This window comes from Bactrocera tryoni, chromosome 4 (assembly GCF_016617805.1).
Source record: "Bactrocera tryoni isolate S06 chromosome 4, CSIRO_BtryS06_freeze2, whole genome shotgun sequence".
In the NCBI taxonomy this organism is placed as follows: Eukaryota; Metazoa; Arthropoda; class Insecta; order Diptera; family Tephritidae; genus Bactrocera; species Bactrocera tryoni.
The window spans coordinates 35835951-35852437 of record NC_052502.1 but is presented as its reverse complement, the minus strand read 5'-3'; the positions used below and the strand labels follow the sequence as shown (position 1 = coordinate 35852437).

The window sequence follows — 16487 nt, the reverse complement described above, 5'->3', positions numbered from 1 at the left end:
GGTAAATTTAGGAAATAAGATTTTTGTAAAGAATAAAATGATGATTAATAAACTGGACGGCAAGCCGCTCAGTACGGTAAACCGGAGTTTTATTATATCGTAATTGACGCTTCACTGGGCTTGGTGATAAATGGCACTTAGCTGGAGTTGCGTATACGCAGTGCGTAACTTGTGTATTTATTTACCCAACAGTGATGCGGTTTCTATTATCGCTTGTGTATTTGTGGTTTGCAGTAAAGTTTGTCGAACACATAGCAAGGTAGTATGCGGTTTTGATAGCATTTTTTTTTTGTTGCTTTTTTAACGATTGATTTTAAATGTAACGAATTTGAAAATTCATTACATGAATGGCATTTCGTGAGTGCTTGTTTTTTTTTATTTTAGTTACAGTGTTTGATAATATATCAGACTATTTATAAAACAATCAAAACTGTGCCGAGGCGACACTTCTTTTAAAGCTAAGCAGAAAATGTCTAAGGCCATTATTTGTTTTTAAGGATGAGAACAACAACATGAGATCGTTCTGTTTCTACATCACCATACAAAATGATTTTCATAGCATAGTAGAATAGGTAGAAATGCTGAAATACCAGTATATGCTCCAAATATGGCTTAAAGTTGACGAAAACAAAGGTCTACAATAAAAATACTTAGCTCATAGGCTAACCCACAGTTCATCACAGTCATGACGGATCCTCAAAGAGGAGGTCATAAAGAAAATTTGAGGTAATAACAAAGGCCCTAACCACAAAAAAATTGTCAAAATAATGTTAAAACATTTCAAGCTTGCCAAATGAGTCTAAAAGTACATTTCCTTTATTTCTACCTGGATTAGTTTCCAGAAAGTTTAAGAGCTATAAATAAAGAGCAATTTGAACGATTTCAAAAAGATATTAAGAATATGGAGTAATATACCAGGGAAGATGGAGAGTCACAATGATGGCAAATTACTGTTGAACGCTTCAGTGAGACCTTTCGGATGCTTCTTCTTCCTACAAGCAAAATTGTACCAAACGGAGCCTCGCTGTGACAAACAAATGAGTTTTGTACCTTCTAAAGAATATATTTTAGATAAAAAGATACGTTTTCTTGTTTGTTTATATTTTCTTTCATATTTTACATTCAGTTGACAATTTTTTTAGCCTAGGTATCTACAATGTCAGAAAATGTGATGTTCTATGAAAAAAATGAAACTCTTTTCCGAAGTAGCACACCCAAAAACATAAAAATTATGTAAAAACTTCAAAACATCTCATCATTTTTTTTTTTTTGCCGACATGTATAGGGGTCAGCAAAGTTTTAGACCACCATTAACGGGTACATCCTCCCTTCATTGCGAAAAAAACACATGATATATGCATAAAACTTTTTATCGATATATTCGACCCTCAGAAAAAGCTTAAAACTAAGAAACCTTTTTATTTAAAGTTTATAACTCCAATTATGACTAGACATACTATTTTTGAATATTCGAAAATTCCAAAAAAAGGATAAACTGTGTAAAAAATTTCGAAAATTCTTCGAGGAAAAACCGGAAACCTGATAAAATGGTAAAAAAAACCAAAAAAAAGATTCACAAAAAACTCGTGTCTAAACATAACGAGATGTTTCGTGAATTAGAAATAATTTACAGATTTCGAATATTCTATATACATAGGTTTACCATAATTGTGCCAAAACTCAAAAAATTAGATTAATGGACCGCAGCACTCGTTCGCTCGTAAACCAAAATGCTATCGATACAATTCTTTATAGGATATGTTTTAGTTCTTCCTACATATAAATTTATTTTTTTTTTTTTAATTCGGTGGTGGGTGAGCTATTTTCTCAAGCTGGTGATATATCGTCACCTAAAATGCAAAATAAAGTAACATCACTTTTACAGGCGAAGGAAAAACGATGTAATAGAGACCACTTTAATTGAAAAAAAAATTGAGTTTTGGTTATAAAATGATGATATATCTGACAGCGATTTTCGAATTTTTTTGAAAATACGCTGCTTTGCACTTTAGGTGACGATATATATCTTATATTTTTAACATTTATTAGGTCAAAGTTAATTTGAGAAAGCTTACATCTCTTAAATATTAGATTGATTTTTTATAACTTCCGACGTGGATTAACTCATCAACAGTTCACCAGTAAACTTAATTTAATTATTCATAAAGCTCGATAAAGGAACATAGTTTATCGATGGTGTGAAGAATCCAATCCAAGTCGTAAATCACTCCAAGGCTAATTTCGTGAAGATCGTCCAAAATCAGTTATTTTTTTTACGAATAGCTTCCATGTTAACAAATAGTATTGACTGTTTGGCCAGCCGGAAAAATTGGGAATGCACCACACCTCGATAATCGAAGAAAACTGCCAACATAACTTTGATTTTTGAACCGCTTTGACGTAGTTTTTTTCGGCTTCGACTTATATTTGCCATGATATTTGGCCGATTGATCGTGTTTTAGTTGGAAACCATCGTTCTAAAGACATTAAAGCCACGCAGGTTTTCGAAAAAATTTAGTTTAAATTTTCTTAAGTTCAAATGGTCTTTCAAAAAGGTTTTTACTGATCCTTCCGATATTGCAACGATACCGGTAAGATATCTGACTATTAATCGTCCTGGACGTGGTTCGTCATGAACGCGTTCACAATCGTCTTTAAATAAAGACTTGTTCGCGTTAAGCAATTATCACCGTAGGCCTTTTTCAACATTCTGAATGTTTTGACACCAGAAATTTTATTCCGCAGACAAAATTAAACGGAACTTCTTTGTTAAATAATTTCACTCATCGTAAAAGTTGCCGAATGCACTTCATGTACTTCACGAGGACAAGCGTATAATAAATGCTAATGATTGTTTTGAAGTGACATGTGACACAGATATTACTGACAGTCATACCAACCTAGAAAAAAATACTTCCACGAAGGAGAATAACGCGAAATTAAAATTAAAAAGTCTTACTACTTTTTGCCCACAGAATGACTATGATTTACGCATATGACCCCAAAAGTATGGGTGGTTCAAGATAAGCCGAATCCAATGTGAATTTTTGTTAAATTAAAATTTTATATTTACCTTTTCTTTTTTATGATTTTATTGGCGCTATATCATATGAAAGAAAAGCAAATGGAATATGAAATTCGTAAGTTCTTATTTCTCATATCAAAAACTATATGTAATTTTATGCATTTATAAAAAGTTATTGTGATGTTGATTACTTCTTTAATGTAATTTTTAAAATTATTATAAGTATTTAAAAATAAAATATTGATTGCATAAAATAAATGGAAATGAAATATTGCAATTTTTCTCTCCAAATAATAATATTTTTATATTTTGACATTAAGCAAGAAATATAAGTACTGTACTGCCATTTTAAGACCATATAAAAATACCTATTGACATACGGCTATTCATACGTACATAATATACTATATATGGCTATTATATAAGCCCTCCTCTGCATATCAGTCGCCAATGGCTTTATTTTGCCATTTACAAAATGCAAATAGCTTTGCATACCAAATTGATAGCAGAACAATCACAAAACACATGACACACGCTTGCATAAACACTTTTAACTGTAAAGCTATAGACACCTGAGTAGCAATTTAATAACAATGACGCCATGAATTGAGCACTCAAGCAATTTTCCCCACACACCAAGGCATGCAAGCTGATTGTACGAGTATGAGTGGCTGTATAAGCGAATTGAATTGACTCCTCCACAAAAGCAACCACACAAAGGCAACACTTTAAAGTCGAAATTGTTCGCTCGTGGCTCAAGTGTTTTGATTTTCTTTTCCTTTCAGTAGGAAGTCATATCCGTACAAGTGTTCGCATTGCTTATTTATTTATTTATTATGTAATGCTACTGACGAGTGTCCTTCAATTAGGTAATCAACAGCTGAAAATTTTGAAGGAATTGAGTTATTTTAAGACACGGAATTTCATTTTTGCTTTTTATTACTTAACGTAATTGAGGACAGTTTTTATTTTGCCTATAAAATTATTGTCTTATTCAACCGCAATTCTGTGAAGTGGTTTCCTTTTAGAAGGATTATTATTAGTGAAAATAAGCTGAAATAAGAAGTTGATGATGATGAGTGTTGAGTTAGAAAAATATAAAATAAGCGTTCTCAGTGAAATTATTTTAACCTCTTAGGTTTTGAAAGACCGTATGATTGTATGGATTTGCCACTATAATGGGTTGGATAGGCGTAAACAAAAAAGTATATGACATTTTTCAGATAAACTTCTGTGGCTAAAACAAGAGACTCTCTGTTCGGTTTATCGTTAACGCAACATTTTTTATATGATATTAGTTGCAACTGACGAACACATCTTTAAAATCATTAAAAAAAACTTCTGTTTTAGATCCATAGTCTCTTAGGCAAAGTTGTTAAGAAAGATCAGCAGAACATTTCCCAAAAAAGATTTTATATGCTGGTATTACTCCCACTTTTTTGGTGAAATCACATATCGCTGTACCTACTAGGGCAATTTCAACTAAATGCAGTGGAATTCATTGTCCAGTTGACGACCACGCCTACTTCCCACAGGTCACACCCTTAAACCCATATGGTTTTTAGACTTTACAGTATACAAATCAAAAGTTAATGAAGTTATTAGAATTAAGCGTGCACAAATGCATTGACGCTCAAAAGTTGTCTAAGTCAGACTATAACTTTTCACGGACACAGGCATCCAAAAAGGGGACCCCAGTGCACATAACTGATTTTTTACCAAACATATTGGACAGTATGGCAGTCCGAGTATTGAAGTGCTGGGAGAATATTTTTGTGATGACTTGTGCCAAAAAGGGGTATTATCGGGTCAATACTTCCCTTAGCCCCCTTATACCCAATATTTATATTTTCGAACTTCTGACTTCTGACTTTATACCGCATTTTTCGGCCAATGTGTAAAAAATCTCAATCAGAAACAATCTCTTGCTAATAACAGTGGATCCTATTGTCTAAAAATAATAAATCAAGACAATACCGCTCCTAGTTCAAATATATCAATGAAATATACCTAATATACGGATCTTCCAACATCCGCTTGAATTTATTCCTTATATATTGGTCAATCTATGATGCTATGCTTCTAATGAAATTCAGAAAGCATCCATTTTTGATAATGATATGTCGTAATACCAAAACTGGATAAGGTGGGTCAAAACATTCCTTAGCTCACAAATACCTTCTAAAAGAAAATTTGGTAGTGGGTCATTATTTATACTCCAAAATTTCTACTTCCCCTTTTCTACGTCGTTTTTACTAAGGTTTTTTTCTACCGCATCGTTTTTTCTACTCCAAAAGAAAGAAAGAAGCTAGGCACAAAAGAACTAAGAACCATGTTAATTTTTTTAAAGTGCGTCCGAAGGCCGCCAACGCAGAAACGAGTTCTACCTAACTAAAAAGCGGGTACATCCCGATGCCGGTTTATTTTTTGAACATTAAGAAATTATCAAAATAATGGTAAAGACGGGATAAAAGCAAAAAATCGCATTATTACCATATATATTTAAAAATATTTTTTAATTTCTCCAAATCATGAGTAGAAAATATGTATGAACATTAAAAAAAAATTACAAGTGAAAAATATGAAGTAGATATATCCGCTCTATTGTATATATAAGTATGTATATTATCGACGTTGCACTCTATTCAAAGTAGAACACTCAATTTCACCTCTCTGAGAACTTTCGCTTTCTTCTACGATCGAAGTGGACTATTGACCATTTCGAAATTTTTAAAAATAACCAAAAAATATAGCATACCTTATTACAATATTCTTTAGTGTTTTACTTTGAGTAATATTTATCTCTACAAGCTAATTATATAACTAATCTTGAGCCATTTCGGGTGTATAATGTTCAACTGTGCTGGCGACATGTACAAATTTCATTGATCTAATAATTATTATGGCTAAAGAAGAAGTAATCAACCAAGAAAATAATAAAAAAAAACTTTATATAATTTTAATTAATTTCTCACAGATCTAATGATCTTTTCAGAAGGTCAAAAAAAGTCCCAGCGGATCAAAAATTTGTGAAAATAATGAGAAAGTCGCTATATTTTGAAATTTTTGTATAAAAAGAGAATAATGCACGCAAGCCACTAATGAAATTTGCGAAGTTTACGGAGACGATGCTGTATCAGTTCGTGCAGTTACCGTTCTGGAAATTTCGATGTGAAATATGCACCTTGCTCTGGTCGACATATCGTTAAAAAAGTCGATGAAATTATGGAAAATATTGACCAGGACCGCCACATAAGCAGCCATGATATCGCTAAGGAACTTAACACTAATCAGCAAACGGTTTTGAGGCATTTAAAAAAGGCTGGTTACCAAAAGATTGATTCTTTATTTTATTGTCAAGAACTGATGGGTTTGAAGCAAACAATCGAAAAAAACGCCCAAAACAACAGAAAAAGCTTCGACTTCCATCAGGACAACGCTAGACTACACATATCTTTGATGACTCGGGAGAGAGATGAAACGGGGAGAGCTTGGCTGGGAGGCTTTGATGCATCCACCATAAAGCCCAGATCCTTCACTATCGGACATATTGGGGTAAAGTTGGCTTCAAGAGAAGGCTGTGAAAATTACTTGTCGCAATTTTTCGCCGAGAAACCAGAAAAGTTTTACACTGATGGTATAATGTCTCTAGCGGAGAAATGGCGAAAAGTGGTCGACCAAAATGGTACATATTTGGACCATTAAAGTTCATTATAAATATAAAAAAATAAGTTGAAGTTTGAATAGAAATACGAAATACGACTTTTTCGACTACCAAATATATGTATTTTACTTGTGTCTCTTAAATTATGATAAATTTATAAAATCTAGAATGTATAAAGTCTGCTAGTTCACACACTATCTTTTTCTAAATCATATTGAAAAAATATAAACTTATTATTTTTCGAATTTCACTAACTGCTTTACTATCTTCTCTTGTCTCTTTACAGTCACAGAAAAAGAAATCAGACAATGGTGAGTAAGACACAATAAAAAGGCAATGCGTTTGTAGCAAGTAATTGAATTAGCTTGAAAAAATACCAAACACACTAAGTCTATATTGAGTTTCAAAGAGGGAAAAGAAAATTTGCGAAAAACAGCAACAAAGAAAAATTTAGAAATTGTCAGGCAGTCAAAAGAACAAGCAATTTCTCAGTTAATGTCACGCTTTCATTGAAGAAGAATTATACCAAAACACGAAAGCAAACATTTATAAAGAAATTCCCCCAGATTCTGGATACATTTACTTCCATGTTTGTATGTATGTATGTGTGTAGGTGTGCACTCAATTACGGTGTATTAAACAAGCCGCCACTGGCACTAAGTAACCACATTACTGTCATGCCACAAGTTGTATGAAAATTTACCGACCACAGACGCACAAGCACACCAACATCATCATCATCCAGCTGCCGCCTGTTAAGCGCCCTTCCGAAAAGCTCTCGCCCACTTGCTTGCTTATTGCTGGCTTGAATTAGTGCACCAAAGCAGACGGTCTAATTCAATTCAAACGCATTAAAAAACACGTGCGCACACATACGCAGCCGCATGAGTGCGTGTCTGTGTGTCCCTCACAGCAAGTAAATAAAATTTTATTTAAATGAAAGATGACAGCAATTTTTTACTTCATTCCACGCAGACCCAATTTGATTGTCGAAAAAGTGTGGTAAATGACTCTCCTCACTTCTCTGCCTCTTCTCTCCACTCTCCCTTGCTTAGGCTTGCGCTGCAGAAGCAAACAGGTGGATTAGTCATAAGTAGCAGATTATGCGGCTTTCTGCTTACATTATCTAACGGTATCCTTGTGCACACACTTAAACTCACACAAACACACACGAACACGCAAGTTCGTTTGTTGATGTTCAAAATGCGACGACCGAAAAATTTTTGTGGCAAATTATTCCAAATGGAATTTTAATTAGTTTGAAAAAGGCATTTTCTGTAGATTAAATGAATTTTAATTACCAGCCTTGCTGTTGGCATCATCGGTTGTTATGGTGCCGAAAGAAATTTCCAAGTCGTCGCAAGTAAACGCGAATTTACAGCGGATTTGTGTAATTACCATGGCAAATTGCTGTAAACAATGCCGAAGTATGTTGAACAATATTTACTCGCTTAATCTTCTTAGCGCATTCTTCTGACCCAAAGTTGAAAATTGTGAAATAAATTCTGCACAAACCACTTAAAGGTTTTAAATGTAAATAAAAGTAAAAAGTTATCTTCGGAGCACTTCCAGGAACTTTCGGCATAATTCGTATCCCAAATCCATATTCTTGAACATAAAATGGTAAATAAATGTATGTTATTAACATGGAAAGTTCATTATTATACAAGGTCTGTCGCAAAAGAAACAGGACTGTTCAAAAAAACAACAAAAAATTTATATTTTTCAAAAGTTATATTTTTTTATTCAAAGTAGTTTTCTTGTGCTTCGATACAGCGTATAGCCCGGTCAATTAGCATTTCAAATGAGTGTTTAAGGTCATTTTTCGGAATGCTCTTGAGAATATCGGTCGTCGCCTTTTGGATAGCTGAAATGTCCTGAAACCAGTGTCCTTTCATGGGCAAATGAAGTTTTCCAAATAGGTAAAAATCACAGGGTGCCAGATCAGGTGAGTGGGGTGAGTGATTAATGGTTAATATGGAGTTTTTGGTCAAAAAATCAGTGGCAAGCGTCTACCGATGACACGGCGCATTATCGTGCAACAGGCGCCAGGACCCTGCCTCACGGTATTGTGGTCGAGCACGACGAATGCGTGACAAAAGACGCTTCATAACACCAAGGTAAAACACAGCATTACTCGTTTGGCCAGATGGGACGAACTCTCGGTGTACAATACCCTCGGAATCGTAAAAACAAATCAGAATTGTCTTTATTTTTGACTTCTGAAGACGACCGACTTCTGATCGTCACAGAGGTGCTCACGACCTTCTTGGAATCACTTAAACCACTCACACATTACTACGGGGTAGGCACTGATCAACATAAACTTTTTTCATCATTTGAAATGTTTCAGTAAACGTTTTCCCAAGTTTAAAACAAAATTTAATATTTGCTCTTTGCATTTTACGACCGATGACCAAAAGCTGCTGTCACTTTTTGATCGATAACATCAATTGTAGTTATCCAATTTTCTTAAAATTTTTACGAAATATCAACAAGAGATCGAACTTTTTATTTCATATACCCACCAATAGGTGGCGCCACCAGAAACTGTTATATTTAAAAAGTTATGTTTCTTTCGCGACAGACCTTGTATGACACGTAATAGCTTCTCTTTTTCCTTTCTTAAGATGGTAAAATTAGAAAATAATTTCGATAATCTATAGTAAGCCCTTTTATACCCTGAACTGCGTATATTAAGTGTGTCATGATTTTTTTTTATATCTAAACTTCGGAAACCCCAAAAATATAAAACGATAGGCATCAAATGCGTGTATGGAAATCCTCTTCACTTGTTGAAATATTGTCAAGATACCTGCCACGGATTATTTTCTAATTCAATCGTGCACTCTTCGAAGAAATTGTTCACATCGAATCACTATAGCATATAGCTATCATGCAAACTCACCGATTCAAATCATGTTCTGATTAGGAATCTTTCTTCGATTCACCATTTTTCTACTCGCTAACTTTGCACGCTGGTCTCTTGAGAAAAAATTTTTCACGTAAAATCAACAGCAAAGTTACCGAGGTGAATTCGCACAAGAGAGTATACGGGCACCTCACTATAGTGCCAAAATCGCTATATGTAATACATCAATGCTACGAATTTCTTCCGTATACTCTAAACTGGTTGTACTGTTCTGAATAACTGAAAACAGACTGTCAAAAATTAAAATCAGAAGTAATGAAAAACTACGGTCGGGTTTAAACGAACTTTCATAGTCTTGCAAAAATTAAAGCCAGAGAAGTATCTTCAGGTACATAAGGCCTGTTAGTTGTAATGGTCTAGGGCGAGTTTTAACCCGATTTTAATCATTCTACGCACAAACATGCATCGTTATAAGAAACGCATTGAGAGAATTTTATTGACATATCTCACATATTGTCGGTATATCCCGTATGAAGTCAATCGGAAGTTCGTAAATATTTATGGTATACGAGAGCTATGGAAAGTATTTACCCGATTCAACCCATTTCTGACACACGGACATACTAACTACTACCAGGAAAGGATTCTCTCTGAATTTCAATTACAAATCTGACACACCAATATTTTCTGTAAAGAATTAATTATAGGCTCCTGGGTCCACATATTCGGTACCTAATGGCGTTTTGTGGGCGTGGCAACAATCTGATTATGCCCAGCTATGAACTCGTACTTGTTTTAGCCAAGGAACACGCATACCAAGTTTCACCAAGACATCTTAAATCCTACTCAAGTTAGAACTTGCTCAGACGGACGGACGAACAGACAGACAGTCAGCCAGATTTCAACTCGTCTCATCATCCTGACCATTTATACATATATACATACTAGTGGATCCGGCCACGCGTTGCTGTGGTAAACATATTATACTATTATTCATATAAGAAACTATTCAATACAATAAAAATTGTATTTACGAATAAAGGGGAAAACGTTTTTGTCGGTATAAGAATACAATCCTTTCACTGTATTTTTTATTTATGAATTTTTTTTACTATCCTATCTTCTAAGTTGGTTTAACCCGGACACAGTGTGCTAATATTTACTAAAATCGGTTCAGTAGTTTAGGAGTCCATCGCGGACAAACAATGCGACACGTACTTTTTATATATAAAGATACAACACCATAGCGAAACTATAATCTATAGCAACATGTTGCAGGAGTATAAAAACCTGAACACCGTATACTAAGCTTGTCACAAAGTTTGTAACTCCCAGAAGAAACCGTAAATACTTACAAAGTAGCTATACATTCGTCTGTACGTACACGTACTAATCCCTCGCTGTTTGAGATATCGATCTGAATTTTTTCTCTAAGAAGCTGCATTTTTATAAGCGCCTTCAATATCGAACACAATATCATACAGATGCTACACAAACTGATCAATTAAACTAAACCTTCAATGGAAAACTTTTTAGTTAACAAAATTTGGCAGATAATTGTATTCAAGGCAGCGCTACGAACAAATGGCTCTCAACAGATCACTGCAGCATGTAGCTGTCAAGCTGTCATGTAAACTTATAAATATAAATAAAAAGAAAATTCCTTTTGTTCCTTTTAATGTTTAAAACAGAACCTTTGAAAGGTATTTTATGCTCAGTGCAGTGACCTTTTCTTTGTTTCTTTTTATTGATACCTAAAATCAATTATAAGTAAGTGTTGTTAGAAAACAAAACTAAAGGGTTATTAAAACAATATTTGAGGTTAAAAAAGAATTTATCCTTGTTCAGAAGCCATGTTAGAGTAGGGTTTCAACACTTGTACTGTCCGCTTGCTTGAACATTTATTATGACGTTCGATTCGTTACTCTCCAACGCTTAGCAAAGCGAGACATTGTTTATTCTTTAACCATTCCTGGTTGTCAATAAGCAATTAAAATATAATTCGTATATTATTTGAAAGGTCATATTTATTAGAGAAATATAAAATATAGGCAAATATCATTATGTGTAGGTACCGTATCTCAGAAAACTCTAAATCTTTACATATAAAAAGTACATGTCACGTTGTTTGTTCGCGATGGACTCCTAAACTACTGAACCGATTTTAGTAAAATTTAGCACACTGTGTCCAGTTCGAACCAACTTGGAAGATAGGATAGTTAGAACAATTCATAAATAAAGAATAGAGTGAAAGCTTTATTAAGCGGACAACTCTATTAACTGGACAGATAGTCTGGTAACCAGACATTGAGAAAGCAGCCTTAAATTTGTTATTTTTTCCAATGACATTTATTTATAAGAACATATTCAAAATTAAACCTCAAGTACAAACCCTTGGCTACTTATACCGACAAAAACATTTTCGCCTCCATTCGTAAATAAAGTTTTCACTGTATTGAATAGTTTATTATAGGAATAATATATAATAAACTCAACCCTTTTGACTAGAGAAATTTTACTCCTTGAAATTTGACCAGGAAATTACGAGCACACATAGAAAATAGTCTCTATCTTCGAAATTGTAAATAAAAGAGCTATCTTTCTTATTCGGCTAAAGCATTTCAGTTTTTAAATGAACTGTTTCTAGGTCATTATAAAATATATTTGTATGATTAATATTTATTTGATTACCTTTAAAATACTAAAAAAATATTTATTTTCTTACACTTTTTAAAGGCACAAAGGTTTTCTGAAAGACTGTCCGAACGGTTTGCTGACAGAACAAGTAAGTAAAGACAATATTTACAAGTTATATTCTTGTTATTAGTACATTGAACATACATTATTGTCAAACAAATCCAATTAGTACGCACATCATATCAATTTCGGATTCAAATGTATTGGAGTATTTAAAAAGATGTTGTGCAATTTTTAGTTGCATGACTTGCATGTATGAAAAACTAATTCAAAAACGACAAATGAAGAAATTATGGTTGATTAAATCTACAGATTTTCAAAGTTAGCAGAACTGAACTGCCTTTTGGACACGAAGGCTCTTTTTTATGATTCATATAATGCTTCTCTCTAAGCACTTTATGAAATAGGCATAGCTCTTTCATAATAAAGCACTTAACTACAGAAATAAGAAAATAGATTTGATAAAATACAAATCTAAATCCAATAAACTCACTTGATTTGATAATAAATTAATAACTCTAGCAACACTAGAGACGTCACAATACACCATATATTGTGTAGTTGGACCTAACTTACAAATGACATAATTGCTCATTTCGCGGTAGTTGAACTGAATCGTAAAATATCGCACTTTAAATGAAATTTTAGCAAAAAATAGATCTGCTGATAATAAAAATTTACTTGATTAATGCTATCCGAAGCTTTTGCACCAGGCGAAGATAATCTCTGTAAGTGGCCTGCCGAAAGACCACACAATAGTGGATGGGCAGCAATGGCTTTTACGCTCAAAATTATCGAATTTTCACAATAACCCACCAAACATAGAACAACAAAAGGAAAAACTGTGACATATCAAAGTTTGAAACAAGTCTTGTTGAAAAACATTATTATTAATTTTACAATGAATAAGGCTTTCAGCTAATTTTTCCTGATAGGCCTCAATGGAATGGTCGTTTAATAAAAATTATCGTAACTGAGGCATGACAAAACACCTATTGTAGTATAAAAATGAAATCGGAAAGTCGGAATACTAAAGGGTAATCCAAATAAAGGATTAAATAACCTTTTCTTGACTGATCTCACGTGAGTCGTGTCAAGCTTTCATATTATTTTTTGTTCAGTATTGTTTGGCATTTCATTATGGAATGCTTACGACTAAACCACGTTTACAAATCGTTCAACTTTATTAGGAAAATTCACGATCTGTAAAAAATGTGTTTCGCGGGGTTCACTCGACTTATGATCAACATAATCGGCATAATGAGCTATTCTCAACACCATCACACATCTTGAGATCCAACATTCATTACTGAGTACAATTAGACCGAATAGACCACGTCCGCAAAGAAAATATATCAGTCATAGCTGAGAGTGTACAAGAAGGCCGTGTAGAGTCGATTCGACGCCATTCATGGATCACCCTTTACATTATTGTTTAATCAAATACAAGCTTTTAAAACAGACTATTATACGAGGTATCCTAATATAATCGGTATGGAAGGTTTCTCAATAAATGTACACTAGATGAAAATGATCTACTTCTTCCTATAGTTCTCAAGTAAAGCTTTCTGATCCGATGGATTACTTAAGACTCGATATAGAGATATATATAACATCAGTCAATAAAGATTATATGCCGTATTCTAAATACAATATTTATATCTCGGTGCAACAATTCACATTAATTTAATTTCCAAAGCGAATCTCGTCTTCAATTCATATCGACTGCTAAAGTATTCCATGTTACACGGGGTTAGACCTTCTGATTTATTTATTTCACATTACTCTTATCGCCAACTTTATTTTCCACAACTAAGTTACTGAGAAATTTTGCCAAACAAAACACTTATTTGTTGGCTAATTTGCTGTGTGAGTAAAAACGCAAAATCCGACAGAAGCATAAAATTCAGCCAATGTGTGCAAGCTGCCACAAAATTCAGCAGCAAAACAAAACGTAACAAAATGTAGCAGAAAATAAACAAAAAGTTGTTGTGGTTAACACCATAAACCATAACGAAAGATTTAAATTTCTACTTATTCCTCTGCTTCCGCCGCACTTTATAGCGCTGGGATTTGCAACTTTTACGAGAAGCAGTAAACATACACATTAATTCGAGTATGTACCTACTTACGTAACCGCTTGGAAAAAAGGCGAAAATAGTGTCTGACAGTTGTTATTGTTTGTTGTGTACGAAAAATATTTAATGCTCGCCATTACCGTTGTTTTGGTTGCTTCATATTATACATATATAACGGTTCGCTTGCTTTCAAGTGTACAGAAAGGCTAATTTATACTCGTGTATCGGTTGTACTTGGATCAACACTGGATTTACGAATGCCAATTTCAATCAACTATGTATAGCTAATTGAAATGATAAGGTCTTTGAAGAACAGTTTTGAGTCGATTTATGTTTAGATAGAGCCAAAGCTGGCGTAGTTTCAAGATCAGTGATTTAATTACTGATACCCAATTTTCGACCACTTTTTGAAGCAATTGAGGCCTTATGTCAGTAATATTCTCTTACAAAACGTTAATCCTCTCGGACTTATCTGCGAAGACAAGTGACTTCCCATAACGCAACAAAAAATAGTCCAGCGGTGTTAAATTGCACGGTTTTGGAGGACACGTCACAAGCCCACCGCACAAGATATTGCGCTCACCAAAAGTTTCTTTCAATAAATTGATGGAATTGGCTGTATAACTTACAGCCCCGTCTTTTGGAATAAAATATCATCCACATCAAGGACCCAAAGTCATTAGTCATGGTTCTATAGCGTTACCTTTTGACTGCAACATCTTACACGGCTTCATTTTTAAAGAAAAATTAACCAATGATTTCTTCTTCCCATTGAGTACATAACGCAATGACTTTTTGAGGATGTAAGGCATCTCAGCAATGGCTTGTGAATTATCATCACTCCAAATGCGACAATTTTGTTTATTAACGTACCAATTCAACCAGGTGTGAGCATCATCGCTTAACGAAGTTTTCTTGTATACATCGGGATCGATGACCATCCCGTTCTGGGCCCATTCACCGAAATTGTGATGCGTTTGAACTTTTGATTTTGTAAGGCCTCCTACTCAGATCTTTCCCCAAAATCTTCCATAAGGTGGGTGAATACATCAGATTTTCTTTAAAAAGTAGCCTTTGCAGAATATATATCCCCTTCACCACCATTCCCATTCATGTACATTCATATGTATATAGCACTAGCGACCGGAATATGTTACAAAGATTGCACTTATCACTTCTCTCTGTACTGTGAAGAAGGCACCAAGAGCTACTCAATTTCGAGTGGAGTACGGCAAGTCTCGGTTCTAGGCCCCCTTCTATGGAACCTAATACATATATGATGGTAATGTATGAGCTTATAACTACTAGAAAAGTGGAGAAAAGAATATATCTCACCATAGAGAAGAGTGAGATTCATTCACAGTCACAACTAAAGTATCTCGGAGTAATAATAAACTCAAGGCTCAAACTTAAGGATCGCCTGGAATACACTGCAGGTAAAGCGAATAAAATTCTAAACACATTATCAAGCTTGTTGGCAAATAAAAGCTACATGAGCTCCAGCCGGCGGTTTTTACTCGCAAAGGTAATGAGATCGGTTTTCTCAAATACGGCTTCGAAATGCCACACAAATAAGCGTAATGAACCGGCTGTCGGCACTAAAAGAAATCATTGGTTTTCTAACAATGTCAAGAGATGCTGCTGAAGTAATAGCCAGTATGATGTCCATTGACATCCAGGGTGACGAATACGAGCGTGTATACAAGTTATCAGAACCGCTTATAGGAGCCAAAAAAGAAGAGGGAGTCAAAAGCTTAACAATAAGGCAGGCAGAAGTGGCCAACTTCACTTGAAGGACGGTGAACCCACAGCCTGTATGGACTTGTATGGGCACTGCAATCTGAACAAATGCACATAAGTATGTACAGAACTTGACAGCACCTTTTTATACCCTGAATACTTGTATGGTATATTAAGTTTGTCACGAAGGAAAAAAGATCCAATAAAATATTTACATGAATGCTGTGTACCTTTAGCCATGTCAGTCTGTCTGTCCGTTTGTATATTCACGAAATAGTCCCTCAGTTTTAAAGATGCAGATCAGAAATTTTGCATATTTCTACCCAAGAATCTTCTCGACAAAATGGTCGACCATCATGAAGCCCTTGTGTGAGAAACTTTTCTATTTGACAAAACATCTTCACGAAATTT

General features: G+C 34.3%; 1 protein-coding gene across 3 annotated transcripts in view; it reads left to right on the top strand.

Annotated features, from left to right (window-relative positions):
- Positions 1 to 16487, top strand: part of LOC120775972 (frequenin-1-like) — a 191772-nt gene that overhangs the window by 158585 nt on the left and 16700 nt on the right. For all 3 annotated transcript variants that reach the window (XM_040106395.1, XM_040106394.1, XM_040106393.1), the window contains 2 exons: positions 6976 to 7000; positions 12298 to 12346. In XM_040106395.1, the coding sequence (XP_039962329.1) occupies positions 6976 to 7000; positions 12298 to 12346 (74 nt within the window). The remainder of the gene's footprint in view (positions 1 to 6975; positions 7001 to 12297; positions 12347 to 16487) is intronic.